Below are 18,895 nucleotides of genomic sequence, written 5' to 3' on the forward strand. Positions count from 1 at the left end.
ACTGAGGAGTACATACCACGTCAAATATTGACTGTAGAGAAACATTCATAGAGGTTTTGTGTTTTGTCTCTATTTTTTGTTGGAAGGTTTCATTTAGTTTAGGCATGTGGTAAGATACAAAATTTTGCTATTGGGATGATACAGCTTTAGCTTCAAGATACTGTTCTCAACAAAAAGGATAGAGTTATTTCTGTAGCTGACTGGTAATTTTTGTTCTAAAGATGTTTTCATCCTAGTCTTGAAAAAATTCTATAGCTATATAAAATAATTTATATTGATGGCATTTCAAACAACCTTTTACTATATTTTTTCCCTCACAAATTTTATAGTTTTTTTATTTTCAACAATAGATTGTCAAAGATTACTACTAGTATCCTATACAGCTCATGTTTGCACACAGAAACAAAGAAACTTGAACTTCATTCCATGTAAGCTAAATGGGTAAATATGTAATTTTTATGAGATACTATTACCCACATTTTCATCTTCATAGATTCATAGCTTTCTGGGCTAGGCATATTGGAAAGTACTGCAAAATAAGCTTGAGAAAAGTAAATTTTAAAAACATTTTTGGCCGGGCGCGGTGGCTCAAGCCTGTAATCCCAGCACTTTGGGAGGCCGAGACGGGCGGATCACGAGGTCAGGAGATCAAGACCATCCTGGCTAACACGGTGAAACCCCGTCTCTACTAAAAATACAAAAAACTAGCCGGGCGAGGTGGCGGGCGCCTGTAGTCCCAGCTACTCGGGAGGCTGAGGCAGGAGAATGGCGTAAACCCAGGAGGCGGAGCTTGCAGTGAGCTGAGATCTGGCCACTGCACTCCAGCCTGGGCGACAGAGCGAGACTCCGCCTCAAAAAAAAAAAAAAAAAAAAAAACAAACAAACAAAAAAAAAACATTTTTGGCTTTTAGCCATGCATATTGTTTACTGCCATTGCTTTAGTATTACAACAGAACATAGCCTGTGAACTGAAAATCAGATTGTTCAGTTGGATCAAATTTTTTAAATAGTAGATATCATTAACTCTAATTGTATTCTGTGAATGAGCTAATGAAACGGTGACATCATAACAAAAAGTGACAACAGGGCAGGTGTGGAGGCTCACGTCTGTAATCCCAGCACGTTGGGAGGCAGGTGGATCACTTGAGATCAGGAGTTTGAGACCAGCCTGGCCAACATGGTGAAACTCCGTCTCTACTAAAAATACAAAAATTAGCCAGGTGTGGTGGTGGGCGCCGGTAGTCCCAGCTACTTGGGAGGCTGAGACAGGAGAATCACTTGAACCTGGAAGGTGGAGGTTGCAGTAAGCCGAGATCACACCATTGCACTCCAGCCTGGGGTACAGAGTGAGACTCCATCTCCAAAAAAACAAACAAACAAAAAAGTGACAATAAAAATAAAATTATCTTTTCAAGTATTTTATATTATTTTGAATCTATGCAACCAGGATGACTTTTTTTTGTTTTTTGTTTTTGTCAAAATGAAGAAGCTGCTTGTTTTGATCTTCTGTCCAAAATCGGTTTTTGGCATTTTGTCAAGAGAAGAACCAGCAGCATTTATTGTATGACTGGTGAGTGTGTTAGACAGTTGCACTGCTTGCTCCTCACAGTCTTGAAGGCCTGGACTGTAATTAATGTGACAGTCCTTGGAAGCTACTTGGGAAGCTGAGGCAGCGGTATCACTTGATCCCAGGAGGTTGAGGCTGCAGGGAGCCATGCTCATGCCATTGTACTCCAGCCTAGGCAAACTTGTCTCAAAAACCCAAACCAAAACAAAACACAAAACAAACAAAACGTTGAAGAATTACTTTAACTTTGAAAAGTGGAATGGGTTAGGAAAGGGCATTTTTGAGAGTAGAGCGTAATCAAAGTGAAGGCTTGGAATTATATAAGATAAGATGTATAATCCAGTGTGACTTCAAGGTAGGAAGGATACCCAGAGTTGAGTAATGAGAGTTATATCATGAAGGTTACACGGTGGGGGTGGGGAGCGGGGAAGGAAAAGGGGGGGTTCTGAAGCCCAGAGGGAGATGTTTGTACTTCATTTTATATGTCATGGGAAATGACGTGGCCAAATCTGTGTTTCAGAAGATGATGTTTGTAGTTGTTCAGAGGATAAAGAAAAGAGACTGGGAAGACAAAGAACATGTCATGTGAATTGGCAAACCATGAGAACTTGTACTAGGACAGGGGTAATAAAAAAGAGCAAGCGATATGCCAACCACAGACACTGATTGTAGAAGAATGATTGACAGAATCTGGTGATGGAATGAGTTGAGAGAGAGATAACTGATGATGATGATGCTTATTATCTTTATTATTATTATCACTGGATTCCCAAGTTTCTCTTACAATATGACCTGATAAAGCAGGAATAAAGCATAAAACAGAAACAATTTAAACTCTGTCCCATGAAAACTCAAGAATAATTCTGTTTGTACTTGATCTGCATATTGCCCCTTACCATTGCTGTGTGCCTGATGACTGGGCCAGTCCATAGTGAGGTTATCCATACATTAACCATATTTCATTATGATATGTGAGTGACTGATTATTGAGTAAAATATAAAGCACAGGTGTGTGGGGAGATGAGAGCTGTACAGGCTATTCAGGAATATGCATCATCTTGATGATTTTTCTGCTTTCTGTAGGTGAGCCCTACTTTGGAGTCTTTTTTCCTGCTTAGGTGACACTTAGGACTATTGCAGACTTTAGTGATTGAAGAAATGCCTTCTGGTCAGTGGGTGGCAGTGTTACATAGAGGAAGGAGAATAGGTTGTAGTCGGAAGACTTCTGGACAATCCCGGGCCGTGTGACTCACCTTCAGAATCAGCTGGAACTTTCTTTTAAGTGTAGATTCCCATATCCTACCCTTTGGAGATTTGGTTCAGTCATTCTGGTATGGGACCCCAAAACAGGGATATGTATGTATTTTTTTTTAACATTCTAGATAATTTTGAGAGTTACCTAAAGTTTTGAACTAGTGACTTAATCTCTTTCTGAGTCTCAGCTTTTAGGATTGCTATGAATGTTAAATGAGAAAATATGTCTAAATTTTATGAACTTTAACTCACAATAAAATATATGCTATTAATTAGATTACTTCTTGAAATAACTTTTCTATCCCTTTTTAAAAGACTTTAATTTCTTATTGAACATGAGATCATATTATATTTGTTTGATTTTGTGCCTTGTGATAGCAGAGAGAAAAATGATGAATTCTGTCTAAACTAATATGTAAAATATATCCACTAGATAATAGTTTTAGATATTAAAGGGATGGTAGAAAGAAGAATCTTATTTGAATTATGTATTTATTTTCAAAATCTGAGGAATAAATGCAAAATTTTTAAAGTAGCAAGGACTTGTAAACAGAAATTGTTTCTATATATTTTAATACAAAATCCACATTTATTATTAGCACCAATGATTTAACTTACAAATATATTCTGACTCCCTGGTTTTAAGACCAATAGCTTAAGTTAAACACACCCTTCATCTCTTCCAAAGTCAAAAACAATAAAACAACAAAATAACACCTACAAGCAATAGTAGCAATGGCGATTTGAAAACACATACATTAAGTTAATGGGACTTCAATAGCTCAGTACAAACTATATAATAATATGTAGCATAGATGTCAGTTGACCTTGATTCTTACAGTCTGTTGTAATCAGTTTCATAGCCTTTAGTCACAGTTTCTGTGTAACTAGAGTTACCTCGCCTTCTCAGTTCTGAGGGGCTTTGCAATACAGAGCTCCACTGTTTTTTATGACAGTACCACAGTATCTTCTTCCTTCTACGGTCTCCCTGTTTTTGTCTTGCTTCTGCTTCTTCAAATCTGTGCCTGGACAACTTTCATGTTAATCCATTCTGAGTCATTTGTTCTTCTTGGCCTGTCAAGACACCCAAAAAAGGCCAAGTTGTTCACCCAGGGAGCCATACTGGCACATTCCTTCTGCACTTGATACTATCTTTTAATTCCCTTCAACCAGGGACCAGTCACTTTAGGCTATTAGCCTGCAGGTCATTTAGAAGATTTAAGTAAATATCTGATTTGAGGAACCTGGGATAAGAGTCCTTTTCCATAAGAGTATATATAACTTTTTGTGCTTCATCAAAACATGTGGGGGTTGGTGCTTTAATCTTCTTGGCTGTAGATTCTCGAGTGCGGAAGTCAATATTGATCTAAAAAAGAAAACCTTGTTAGTTAATATATACTTCTTATTTATGGCAAATTTTATGATGTTACTGTGTTTTTTGAATCTCCTCAGAAAGTGATTTTAAGGCCTCATTTAAATCAACTCAAATATCTCTTAAATGCCTTTCCAAAGTCAGCTCTATGCTAGATGTGAAGGAGATAAGAAATATTACAAAAATGTCTTTGTTCCAAATTTCCTCATAGTATAGTTGGGAGAGACAAAAGAAGCAGACATGAAAAATTTCAGTATCCACATAAGATGATCCATATGTCACAAAGAGTGATATGGGCATTTAAGATTTACAGGAGGAGAAGGCTCTTTTTGTTGCTATTTTCTGCTTAGACCAAGAATATTTATCTGGTACTACTGTTAATTGGAAATACTTTTGCTGCTGCAATTGTATACATTATGCAAATCTGCATTTTCTTATCCAAAATGAGAGCACTCATTAAGGACTCCCTGACATGCAGTTCTGGTCAGTAACAATACCCTTAACCCTTCCCTCACCCTCATCATGGCAGCTGGTTTTGTAAAATCAATCTCTTCATTCTACTGTGCTGAAACCTTCACCAATATAGAAAATTAGATTCTCATTGCACTGAACTATATTTATATACCTAAGTATGTAGAAGTAAAATTATATACCCCCAAAAGATTTTATCTTGTTGTATATATTAAATGTTATTTCTGCATGTAGGGTCTTTTACGGAGAAACTGAAGATGATAAGCTTAACACTCACTTGTTTAGCAGCATCTGAATGCACAAATACTTTATATATCTCTTCTGCTTTGCAGGGCAAAAGATCAGACTCTGTTTTCTTATAGTCTTCACAAGCCAGCCAGAACTCAATATTCTCCTCACTGAATTCAGACTTTAGGAAACTTCCAAAGACTTTTTGACCAGCTAAAAAGAAAGAGGGGGGGTGGGGCGGGTGGGAAGATAATTCATTTAAATAAACCAACAAATGAATACTTTGAAGAAGAAATTTGTAAGAAAAATACAATTGCATTCTATTCATACAAAGTAAGAGACAGCTACTGCTGAAATAGCTATATTATAGATTGTAGAGATGAGAAGGCATTTGAAATTTCTTCATTCGTAGAAGAGGAATCTGGGGCCAGACAAACTCGTTCACAGTCACACTGCTACTTAATGGTGGCTACCAAACTATGTTTTGCTTCTATCTGCTGTTCGAATTGAAATTCTGCTCCCCTAAATATAAAACCATCTTTTATATATGCCAAATCTTAGCCAGAGTAGAGAGTATTTTAGGGAAGCAAATACTGACAAAAGGCATTAACATCATATTAATAATTAGCAAATAGAATTTCCCCGTCTAATTTATATTAGCCAGAAAATAGGCCTATATATGATCTGTAGGCCTGATGTACTATGTTTGCTAGCGTTTACTGAGACTTTTATATTGTACCATTTATGATCCATATCTATACCATTTATTTGTTTAGCTGAATTATAAACAAAGTCAGCTGAGCTAGAGTGAACAAGTTGATTCCCAAGTAAAGCTCCTTAGGGTGTCTGTGGGGAGGAAAGAATAATCTCACTCTTTAGAGATAGAGACCACACTGCTCATCTGCACCTCTGAAAAAGGTCCTAATCTGAGTAGAATTGTTATGCCCAAGACAAGGGGAAGGCAAGCTGATTTCATTCTTTACCTTCTCTCATCTGAAAATCTCCACAAGACTATTTGTGCTTAAAAATCCTTCTATCATGTTTATGTCAAAACAACTATCATATTATAATAATGCAATTATTTATGTTATGTATCTCAACCACCTTCAAGGCAGTAAGAGACTATCTTTGATTTTGAATCCTTGGTACCCCTACAATGTCCTCTACATAAGAGTGAGATGAATGATGAATGTGTGAAAGATAATTTAATTAATTGAATGAATGAATCATACTTGTTACATCTAAGTGTAGAAAAATACGTTCTTTAGGCAGATTTCAAAATGGCAATGTACATGTTAAAATATTTAGCTTACTTTTAAAAACTTTACATATCAGGATCACAGCACAGTGTTTAATTTTATCTCCATAATGATCTATGAAAATACCTAATTTTCTTGGCAAATTTGTCTAAAAGGAGTTGGCACAATTGAGTGCGAAGTCAGCATTATTAAGAGGCATACTATGCTGAAGTTATCAGTAACTACAGACAAACTAGAATACAACTTTTTGCATACTATCCTACCCAGAATACTATATTTAGTGAAGCCATTCCATTTTTTAGAGTATTGCACTGAACCCAGAAACATTCAATAGTTATACTTACTTTGGTTGGCAAGAAGTTTTTCCAGAGACAGAGACCATTGCATTACTTCAGCAGCAGAAAGTCTGCAGGGGACAAAAATGTACGTACATTAAGTCATTTTTAAAAATGTAAGCACACATGAAATAAGAATGGCTGTTACACTTTGATAACTTCACAAACTAAAACTGTAGTTCTAATAATTATGTTAAAATTTATTCACAAAATGCAAAACATCCCTTAGAGTTACTATAGTTATGAAAAAAAACCTACCAATAAAGTTTGAAAAAAATACAAATAGATAAAGTCCCATATGTGTGTGCACACATTTGTATTCAATTTACATTGGTACTGATACAGTCTCACTTTATTTGGCATGTTACTTAAAAAATATGAAGTCTACTGTGTGCAGTATTTATCCCTTGCTGGGATATAGAGATGATGCATAGGCGTCTCTTGAAAATGATAATGATAGTTTACTGTATTAGTGTACTTACATGTCCTTGGACTTGGAAGATTTCATTCCGGATTCCAGATGTGGGATCATAGATCTCAGGTATGCTTTCATATCCATTCCACTGCAAAAGACATAAAAGTGAATATTCATGTTTCTTCAGAATTCATTTTATTTGTAAAAAGACATAGAATAAATTTATCTAAGGAATAAAACAATACTAAAAATGGTTGATATAACATTTTGCTATATTCGAATAGAGCCCATTTTTATGAGTCCATGTACAGAAAAGCTCCTACCCAATTTAATGCCATATCAAGATTTATTTTTTAATACAGCTGAATATTACTTACTACTCACAACAGACAATTAACTCCTCTGATCTGGCTAAACTAAATGCTCACATTCTCTTCCATTCATTCTCAATCCTTCTGCCATTAAAGATAACCTGTTAAAATTCACAAAGTGAGATTCTGAACAAACTTACAAAGTCTTTGGCCTCCTTTTTTGCATTTTGTCGTCTAGAAGTGAATGAGCGGTTCCTTTCAATTCCTTTGGGTTAGCAGAGAAGAACATTCCTGGCATTTTGTCTAACTTTGGAGTGGAGATGGCTGCTGCGCGCATGGTGCTCTGAGCAAATATGCGCGCGTCAACGACTCTGCTGCTTTATATAGTAGAATGCAGACAGGCACTTGCTGTTTGAAGGAGTGTGTTTATCAAGTGATGTTACCACAGACACTGGAAGTTCCCCCTTTCTTGGTGTGCTGTGACGTGTATCTTGAAAAAAAAAAAAGCATACAGTGATGTCTTGTGGTTGAAACTTAACCAAACGAGAACAGGTCACTTGATTAGAAAGAAAGGAAATTAAACATACAGAGGTACACACACATATGTCACATGTCTAAAGCATTAACAGCATCAGTCTTTGGTTCTGGAGGATATTTGTTTATTTTAAAAGTTGCATGTTTCAATAAACTGTTTCATTTGGCGTATTAATTTATCACATAGAAACTCACATAGAAATTCATCACATAGAGTTGTATCTTACTTGATGCTTTGGATAGTCCTTGACTATAAAATTCATCTGATCAAAATATTTTAAGAGTTCTTTTTTTTTTCCTCAGGAAGCAGTGCAAAGTAAACAAATAATTTTTGTTTAATTATTTTTGCACATACCTAAAAGGAGGGAAAGTTATGAGAGGCTGTCTTCACGTTTTCCCACTCCAATTCTCATCCCTTATTTCCATGGCAGGAAATTTCCATGTTAGTATTTTCCAAGGCATGTGCTAGACATCGACCGGCAATACATAAGGTGATTTTAAGGGGTACATGGCTTTTAATATTATTTTCATGTTAAGAACATAACTAGTATATCAAACTTTGATTTTTGCATATTTTGCATATTAGGAAAAAAATAAAGTTTAATTAAAACAAATCATAAATAAATATTTAATTGTATACAAATATGACATAATTTGTAAACATACTGATACTAAGTTTGCAGTATCAGAGGAAAAACTGTTCAAGGTAAAATAAAAGTCTATTTGGATAGACCAATGATATGTACTTCTTAGGTAATGATCTTTCACATTTTGACAGTACCTCTGGAGATAACAGTTTTAGTTTTAATAGAGATTAAAGTTTAAAAGACAAACAAAACTCAAGGAACTAGATGACTAATCACGTATAAGGATAGAGAAGTTTGTAAATATAAGCTTTCCAGAGTTTATATAATGAGTGTGGCTTATTTCTCAAGAGTACCTTAAGCCTCCTTGGATTTTACCCCTGAAAGGACAACACTTTGCTTTGAAAGGACAAAAGAGCCTTTACTTCAAGAAGCCTCTGATGGTATCAGGTAACGCTGATAAAAGGGAGGGGAGTATTAACTTTTCTATTCTGGTTCTATCATCAGGATAAAGAATATTTGAAGAAAACACATTTACAGTATTATAAAATTCACTTATACACAGCCATCAACTTCACTATAATGAGCTCATTATATCGTATGTAAGAAGCATCATTTTATGTTGGGAAGAAAACATGAGGCATTAAGAAAGATAACTAGTGAGATGAGCTGGCCACTTTGGAAGTGACCCGAATGAAACCGGCGAAGCTCAAAGACTGATGACATAAAGGCATTTGTTTGTATACTTCCTGTGGTTCAGTCCATACTTAATTTCCTGTTAAAATCTTCAACGTTGCTCATGTTTGTTGATCTAGTATCCTCTCACTCCTCTAGCTAATTGTGAGTAAATTATGTTAGAGTAAAATGATTTAAAAATTATTTTTGACAGCCCAGTATTATTATCATCCAAATATACTGACAGTTTCCAAAGAACAAGAGCAGCAGCAAAAGTTATGGGGCCAAGTAAGTTTGGGAAATGTTGGGCTCCTGACTTGTTAAAGAACTAAATCCTCTTTAGATAGGGAAAATAATTTTTTGAAATAATGTTTTTTTGACACCATGTTAAGAAACTGTGGTCTGAGATCAAAATAAGTTTTGCCTGTAGCGTATTTAGGAACTGTTTTGATGCTCCCAACATTTTGCTACCCCTACCCCAATATAGATTTTGAAGCGCAAGCATTTACAAGTGCATGCTTCCACACTTGAACAGAAATATAAACTCTTGAAAGAGGGAGTCCTTTCAAAATTCCTGTATGACAATTGGCTGATAAGGTCACCTTAGTCATGCAGTAATGCAGCTGCTTTCTCAGAGGCTGTTTGCTAATCCATGCAAAGTCTGTATGTTCCAGAACAAGGCAAATTTGGTCAAGTTGTATCAGCAAGTGCTGACGAGCTCATGGCAGGGCATTGAAAGTTCCCTATTAATTTTAAAGAGAGTGCCACTATCTGGCCCCTCTTTGTAAAATTCACTAAGAAAAGATAAACTGTCAAATCATAACTTTATTGAATCAATGACTTTGGTTGAAATAGTAGAGGATTTCAAAAACATCAGTAGAAGAAACAGTGGGTCTCACAAACAATCTGGATTTCAGTTTTCCCTCTTTGAAACTGTGCTAAAACGTCTAGGTTGGAGTTTCTAGGAAAAAGAACACTTCATATAGTCTTAGTGTTATCTTTTTTTAAAAAAAGAAAAATTAATGGACTTCATTTTTAGGGAAGTTTTAGGTTTACGGTAAAATTGAGTGGAAAGTACAGAGTTCCCACATACTCCCCACCTTTCACCTTGCCTCCAGCTCCACCACCAGCACCATCCCTCATTAGTGGGAAATATTTGTTACAATTGATGAACCTACAGCGACACAGCATTATCATCTAAAATCTATAGTTTACATTAGAGTTCACTCTTGATGCTGTACATTCCATGAGTTTGACAAATGTATCATGATATGTATCCATCATTATAGTACCATACAAAATACTTTTCCTTCCCTAAAAATCCCAGTGCTATATTTTAAAATACCTAGGAGATTAGTTCAGTAAGACATTTCAGATTATGGCTGTTGATATTGATAGGAAAAATAAGGAAAATTTTAATCTTTGCTGAACTGATTTGAATTGAAACATTTGGTTTCAATTACTCCAATTACTGGAATACTAATAGGGAGTGCTTTGCTTAAGCCTGATGTTTTTCGAACTTTTAAAATGTTGCTAAAATCTTGTTGTGGGTATTAGAGTTGCGAGACAAGGGGTAATGATGAATGTAATATTCTACTTTAAAATAAAAATGTATTTATACTGGAAAAGTCAGTGACATGGAAAGATAGCTTGATCCATTGAAACAAAATGTTTTGATTCAGCAAACTTTAATTGCATCCCTACAGTGTATCACACATAAGGTACTGCAGATACAAAGATGAATGAATCTCTGTCTTAAGGGGTCCACTGTGTAGTAGGGCTGACAAATATTTGTGAAAGGTGCCATCAGAGAGGAATGTACAGAGGAAAGAACACAGAGGAGTAATTAGCTCTGGAAATATGGGAAGGGAAGTCAAGTACTGCTGTCTTTACTATAAAATCAACATGTATCTATTCTTTGCTTGTTTCTGTATTTATATTTAGTATCCCTTGGAAAGTTCAAATGGCTGCAATGGAGAAACTGGTCTCTAGCAAGAGACCAGTTTTATGTTGAAGGATCATGGAAAAATGGATCCCATATGTACTCACAAAGCTTTGCAAACTTTCACAAGGACACTGAATGACTTTGTTGAATTAGCATAACCACTCAGAGCTTCCTGTCTTCAAGGTTTATAGGTAAGAGTACTAAAAGTGTTTCAGCTAAATTTCATAGAGTTTATTTGAAAATTTGAAAAAGTTGCAACAAAAGTGAGTTTAGAAGGATTTTTCTCTATGCGTGTATAGAGGGTTGGTGAAAACTTTATATCATGTATGAATGAAAAGATTAAACATTTTAGACTTGCTTATGATTTTGTTATGAAGAAATATGATGGGTTTTAATAAGAGCAAATATCTGAAACACACTGAACTTCAATGATCTCAGTAAGTGCAACTGAGCAAGATAAGAATCTAGTTTCTTTTTCTCACTCTGCTCTAGTCTTTCAGTCAACACTGACTGCCTCCTTTCTATAATATGAGAATTTACAAGAAAATAGAATGTGGGACCTTCAGTGAACTGAGCTTATGTGATTCAATAAGCCTCATTCACCCTAAATCTAATTTTACCAGTTAAGTTCTCGATAATAGGCCCATGTTCCAAGACATTCTTGAAAGCACTGAGGAAATCTTTGGATAATATTATCTCTGGTGTATTTATTCCACATTGGATTTATTTTCATTTAATGTCACACTATCACTTATAATCCTTTCAACAAGAGAGAGTAGTTATGTCTGACTCTAGACCATGCTTTGCAAATAAAATTTCCTAAGTACGGAAGCAGGTGCCTTATTCCCAAACCCAAAATAAATGGAGAACTATGCTAAATGAACGCTAACACATTATTTGGAGTGGGGATAGAATGTTCTATTACATAACAATGACATAAATGCAAAAAAAAATAATGGAAGTGCTCAAATATCTGCATGTAGAGGATTTGTAATGGAAGGTGATAATAGTTTGGATCTATGTTCTCTCTAAATTTCATGTTGAACTGTAATTCCCAGTGTTTGAGATGGGGCCTGGTGGGAGGTGATTGGATCCTGGGGGAGAATCCCTCATAGCTTGGTGCTGTCTTCACAATGGTGAGTAAGTTCCCTCGAGATCTGATTGTTTAAAAGAGTGTGGCCCCTGTCCCCCACAATTATCTCTCTTGCTCCCATTCCTGCCATGTGAGACACCTGTTCCCCCTTCATCTTCTGCCATGATTGGAAACTTCCTGAGGCCTCCCCAGAAGCAGATGCTAGCTCTATGCTTCCTGTACAAGCTACAGAACCATGAGCCAATGAAACCACTTTTCTTTACATAAATTACTTAGTCTTAGGTATTTCTTTATAGCAATGCAAGAATGGCCTAGTACAGAAAATTGGTACTGAGGAGGGGGGAACTGCTATAAAGTTACTTGAAAATGTGGAAGCAGCTTTGGAACTGGGTAACAAGCAGAGGTTGGAAGAGTATGGAGAGCTCAGAAGAAGACAAGAAGATGATGGAAAGTTTGGAATTTATTAGAGACTGGTTAAATGGTCATGATCAAAATGCTGATAGTGATATAGACAATAAAGTCCAGGCTGAGGAGATCTCACATGGCAATGAGGATCTTATTGGGAACTGGAGTGAAGGTCATGCATGTTACACCTTAGCAAAGAGCCTGGTTGCAGTGTGCCCCTGCCCTAGGGACCTGTGGTAGTTTGAACTTCAGATTGATGATTTAGAGTATCTGGCAGAAGAAATTTCTAAGCAGCAAAGTGTTCAAGATGGGACCTGGCTGCTTCTAACAACCTACACTTATATGTAAAAGCAAAGAAATGACTTAAAGTTGGAAGTTCTATTTAAAAGGGAAGCAGAGAAAAAAAGGTTGGAAAATGTCCAGCCTAGCCATGTGACAGAGAATGAAAAAGCTTTTGGGGGAGAGGAATTCAAGCAGGCTGTGGAGCAACCACTTACTAGAGATACTTGGAAAAGGGAGCCAAGTGCTAATATCCCAGACAATGAGAGAAAGGCCTCAAAAGCATTTCGAGGCCTTCAGGGCAGTCCCTTCCATCACAGGCCTAGAGGCCTAGGAGAATGGTTTTGTGAGCTTGGCCCAGGGCTCCACTGCTAGGTACAGCCTCAGGACACTGCTATCTGCATCCTGGTAGCTCTGGCTCCAGTCTCAGCTCAAAGGGTCTCAGATACAGCTGGGACTGCTGCCTCAGAAGATGCAAGCTATAAAACTTGGCAGCTTCCATGTGTTGTTAAGCTTGTAGGTACACAGAGTGCAAGAGTGAATGAGGCTTGGCAGCCTCCACCTAGATTTCAGAGGATGTGCAAGAAAGCCTGAGTAGCCAGGCAGAAGCCTGCTTCAGGGGCAGAGTCCTCACAGAGAACCTCTACTAGGGCAATGTGGAGAGAAAATGTGGCTTTGGAGCCCCCACACAGAGTCCCCACTGGGGCACTGACTGGTGGAGCTGTGAGGAGGGGTCCACCATCCTCCAGATCCCAGAATGGTAGAGCCACTGGCAGCTTGTACCTTGTGCCTGGAAAAGCCACAGGCTCTCAGTTCCAACGTTTGTACGGTGCAGCTACTTGGACTGCACCGTACAAATCCACAGGGCATTGGGAGTCTACCCCTTGCTCCATTGTGCCTTCCGTGTGGGACATGGAGTCAAAGGAGATAATTTTGGAGCTTTAAGATTGAAAGACTGCCCTGCTGGATTCTAGACTTTCATGGAGCATGTAGCCCCCTTTTTTTTTTTGTCTGATTTTTCCCTTTTGGAATGAGAATTTTTAACTAATGCTTGTACCCCCATTGTGTCTTAGAAGTAAGTAACTTATTTTTTATTTTATAGGCTCATAGAGAGAAGGGACTTGCCTTGTCTCGGATGAGACTTTGGACTTTGAATTTCTGAGTTAATGCTGAAATGAGTTAAGACTTTGGGGGACTGTTGGGAAGGCATGATTGTATTTTGCAATGTGAGAAGAAACTGAGGTTTGAGGGGCAAGGGACAGAATTGATATAGTTTGGATATGTGTCCCCTCTAAATCTCTTGTTGAATTGTAATCTCCAATGTTGGAGGTGGGACCTGGTAGGAGGTGATTGGCTCATGGGAGAGGATCTTCATGATGGTGAGTGAGTTCTCTCGAGATCTGGTTGTTTAAAAGAGTGCAGCACCTCCCTCCCCACAACTCTCTCTCTCTTGCCCTCCTCCTACCATGTGAGACACTTGCTCCCCCTTCACCTCCTGCCATGACTGGAAGCTTCCTGAGGCCTACCCAGAAGCAGATGCCAGTGCTATGCTTCCTGGATAGCCTGCAGAACCATGAGCCAATTAAGTTTCTTTTTTAAAAATTAAATTACTCAGTACCAGGTATTTCTTTATAGCAATGCAAGAATGGCCTAATACAGAGGCATATTTTAAATGTTAGAGAGCAACTTCAATAAATGACTGTTAACTTTCCAAGTTTCTAATAACAGTATTCCAGTGATTTCATTTGCTTTTGCTCTTACAAAACACTGAGGTGGCTAACAATGGAGACTTATTTGCTTTGCTTTTCCTCATTAATTATATAAATTTCTTAGAAAAATCTCTCAAGGTTTCCTGACATGTCTGTTCTTTCCAAAACCATGCCAGTTATTGCTCACAAATACATTAACTCCACTTTCTTCATGTCCTTTCTAATGCTTTGTTTTTATGTCCATTTACATATATGTGTATATATAAAGTATATACATTTATATAATATGTGTATATAATATATATACCTATACATTTTATTATTATTATTTTACTAAATATTGGTGTTAGACTTGCTGGACATTTGTTTCTAGTAATAATCTTCCTACTTGAGAAAGTAGCTTTAAGTCAACAGATAGTGGCCATGCTTAGCAGTATTCTACTATTATTGTGAGTACAAGTGGTCTGCAGTGTTCCACTGTTTTCTGTGCCTGTTCTGTATTTTTATTAACCTTTATCTGCCATCTTATTTTTCTTCTATTTTAAAAAATAAATGAAAGGCTTCGAGTCTGTTGAATCCCAGTGACATGTTCATCTTGCTGCTTAGAAATCTCACATTTCAAAGGACTGTGAGTCAATTCTCACAGCGATACCTTTTCCTGCTGTGTGAGTTTGATCAAATCAGCTAACTTTTTTCAGTTTTCTTTGTGTAGAATTCAAAGGCGATCATCGGCAACTTGCAGCTATGGTAGTGGCATGGGAAGGTCTCCTTTTGAAATTCTACACTGATCAAAACTAGTCCCAGAGAAATTAAGATTTAGACAGAATTTGTCATAGCTAGGATGTTTTCCATTTTTCTTATGATGTTAGAGCTCTTTGCCTAGACTTCTTCCTAAAATTTAGTAAATTTGGCAATCCATCTATTCCAAATGTGGGGCCCCTCCTACCACTGCAACTCTGTATTCACTGGGCCAATCTTCCAGATTGCTTCTTTCCCTATCAATATTTACTCGTCTTGGATTTCCTTTTTTATTTAGTTAGTTGATTTCTGTAAATTCCAACCCCAATTTAAATTTCCTGCTTTTTCTTAGATGCTCATAGCTGGATATCGATCCTCCCAACTGCAGATCTCATCCAGCTCCCTCCTGTTGCGGAGGCACATTGAGTTGTCTGTTGTTTTAGATAGGATTTTCATAGTTGCAAGTGTCAGCAGCCCCATATTGACTATTAAGTAGCTTAGGTAAATAGGAAGATAACTGGAATACCCTCGGGTACCTTAAGTAATAAAAGGAAAGGTTGAACAACTAACCCCTCAAAGATCAGCTAAGACCGAACTAGGGGTAGGGGACTTAGAATGCTTGTAAATTGTGAATTTGCTGTAGACCAGAGTCAGCTACAAATTGTGGAAACGTGACTATTAGCAACTTGTGAAGCTTGTATTTTGCACTTCTAAAGGCAGCAGAATCCTGAAGTGTAAACAATTTCTTCTTATCCATGTTTTTTCCTCCTATGTGTTTTGTCTTGCCTATTTTTTTATTGTGTTATGAAAACAGAAAACGAGGGCAATATATTTGGTAGGAACTCAAAGATAGAACAAACTCATAATCTTGTTTTATGTTTTGTTTCAGATGCAATGGAAGATCAGAAAGTATACATTTATGAACTGCCGTAAACTGAAGATCGGGTAACTTTTATCTTCTCTTTGTAGTTAGTCACTGCAACGTTTTAAGTTCTACTTCATCTTAATTTGATGTTTTTTATTTGTGACTTTGTGGCTCATCCCCTTATTGATTCTCTTAAGACCAGGCTCTTAGTTGCAACAGGAAGATCTTAAAGTACCAAAAACAGTGTATAGAAATATTAAGAGGCCTGGTTTGTGTGGGAGTTTGTTCCGTTTTTCTAGCCTGGAGTTTCTTTTCTCACATTTTGCTTAGGCAAGGTTGAGGCATCTCTGTTGCCCCATGTGAAAGAGTGAGCAGTTCAGACAAAGTGTGGCGATTAGTAATGCTTGCACTAAATGAGGGCAGGAGGTTGATGTGTGCACGAAAGCGGGGAAGTGAGGACAGAATGGGATAAGGTTGGGAAATGTCATGGTGGGGCTGAGAATGTCCAGGACAATCTCTGAAACTGATCTGTCCCTCTCCTGACTTCATTCTTCACTGTAGAACAGCCGTTGGTTGAGTCTCAACAAGACTGAAACCACTTCAGAATAAAGTAGTTGTGTCAGGAATTATGTGACCCTCTTTAATCCTGGAAATCACATTCTTTAACCTTCTAGATGGTCACATTTCATAATTTATCTTTCATATTTTTAGATGAATCATTATATACCATTCATGGAAAATTAAAAGCTGCTGAGAAGACCTAAAAATTATCAGTCCATTAGGATTTTTCCCCTTTATACAGAATTTCCCCTGATTTGGGGCAGTTTCCAAGACAGTAGAATAATACCAAAGAAAATGTCACGATTTCACTTCTCTTTTATGAGAAAATTTGTGTATTTTACACAAAAGACCACTTTGGAAGTAATCATGAAACAGATTTGAAACATTGAGTCTTTCTTTCTCTTTGTCTCTCTCTCTGCCTTTTTCTCTCTCTCTTCTTTTGGCAGAAACCATACCCACACTCAAATCAAATATCAGTTGATCTAGAGTAGGAAGGCCTGGGAAGCTGTGGATAGCTCTAAAACCATTTGATTGCACAACTGCTATGAGATGAGGGTATGACAAAGGTGTTTGTAATCTCATAGAAAGTTGAATAAAAGTACCCATGATTACACCAAATTAAAGTCTATTTTAGCCATGCCTAATCCAATACGACACTTGATATTAACCAATGATTAAAACTATGCCCAGCACTATATAGTAAGGAGGACATTATCCAGGTTTTTTTCTTTCTCAGAAACACTGTTCAGCCTCCTCTTTCTACTTCTTTAATATGCCTTTTCTGCCAAAACCCTTGTATTTTTCTACCTGAACTATTTTTCTTCTTTCCCCTTCCTTCCTTCCCTCCCCTTCCTTCCCTCCCCTTCCTTCCCTCCCTCCCTTTCTTCCTTCTTTCCCTCCTTCCCTTCTTCCCTCCTTCCTTCCTTCTTTCCTCTTCCTCCCTCCCTCCTTCCTCTTTCTCCCTCCTTCCTTCCTTTCCCCTCCCCTCCCCTCTCCTTCCTTCCTTCCTTCCTTCCTTCCGTTCTTCCCTCCCTCCCTCCCTCCCTTCCTCCTCCCTTCCCCTCTCTTCCCTTCCCTTCCCTTCCCTTCCTTCTCTTCCCTTCCTTCTGCCGCTCTCCCTCTCTCTCTTTCTTTCCTTTCCTAGACAATTTCTCTATGAAACCTTTACGTTTGTTAACAGTTTACCTTTGTGAAATTAGACGAAAAAAATAGATCACCTCAGTGAGTAGTTAAACTCTTGGGGCTTCTGAGGACTGTCTCCCATGGTCAAGTACAATCTATAGTCTTCCAGTCATAATCTACAAACAAAGCAAAATTTTTCTGAACAAATGTTTCACATTATTTTAACAGATCAGAACAAGGAATGGCTTTGTTGAGACATATTTAAGGGAAATTGAAACTAAGGTTAGTTTTTTAATGCTAGGAATTAGAGTTCAGTAGGAAAAAAAACTAAGGTGTTTTCAAAAATTTTTTAAAGTATATTTTTGAGCAGGGGTCATTTTTGGATATAAATTCAATACCCCAACAGGAGAGGCCTCTCCAAACTGGTTCCAGATGCTAATGTCATTGTCTATTAAGTAAATAGACTATGAAAAAATACTTATTTTTAAACATGTATTTTTGGAAGTCCTCTCAATTTTACCCAAAGTGAAAAATCAAAATTCTTCTAAAGGTCTGTGGGGCCTGACATGATTTAATTCTTGACTCCTCTGGCCTAAGCATCGTTTACTCTTCTCTGCCCTCATTCACCTCCAGTCTCACTGGACCCCTGGCTGCTTCTCAACCTGTCGGCTCATTCTTGCCTTTGGGCTCTTGTACTGGCTATTCCTTTTGCCTGGAATATCCCCAGAAATCTACTTGGCCAGTTCCTTCACTTCCTTCACGTTTTTGGTCAGATGTTATCTTATGAATGAGGCCTTCTGGAAACACTGTAATTAGAATTGCAATTGGCCCTCTCCTTATCCTGTTACCATCTGTCTTCATCTGCTCTCCCACTCATTCTACTTAATAACTTCCAACCCCCATTTAATTCAATGTATTATGTTTATGTTAGTTTTCTGCCTCTTCCCCATTACAATGAAGAATCTATGAGGACAGGGATCTTTCTCTGTTTTGCTCAAATGTCTGGAATAGTACCTGGCCCATAGAAGGTACTAAAAAATCTTGTTGAATAAAGGGATTAAAGGCTGGGGCTTATATTAATTTGTTCAACGATTCAACAAACATTTAGTAAATGCTTATTGTCTGCTAGTCACTCTGCTAGATAAAAGAATCCAGAGGGGAGTCTTATTTTGG

The 18,895-nt window shown here is 37.4% G+C and overlaps 1 protein-coding gene across 1 annotated transcript; it reads right to left on the reverse strand.

Moving 5' to 3' along the window:
• Positions 1-3,301: 3,301 nt before the first annotated feature.
• On the reverse strand, positions 3,302-7,615 carry RGS1 (regulator of G protein signaling 1). Its single transcript, XM_025405636.1, has 5 exons — positions 7,413-7,615; positions 6,969-7,049; positions 6,496-6,557; positions 4,942-5,105; positions 3,302-4,187 (listed from the first exon to the last, which is right to left on the reverse strand). The coding sequence occupies exons 1-5, from the start codon at positions 7,547-7,549 to the stop codon at positions 4,002-4,004; spliced, it is 630 nt and encodes a 209-aa protein (XP_025261421.1). The 5' UTR covers positions 7,550-7,615; the 3' UTR covers positions 3,302-4,001.
• Between the last annotated feature and the right edge of the window lie 11,280 nt (positions 7,616-18,895).

This window comes from Theropithecus gelada, chromosome 1, assembly GCF_003255815.1.
Source record: "Theropithecus gelada isolate Dixy chromosome 1, Tgel_1.0, whole genome shotgun sequence".
Lineage (NCBI taxonomy): Eukaryota > Metazoa > Chordata > Mammalia > Primates > Cercopithecidae > Theropithecus > Theropithecus gelada.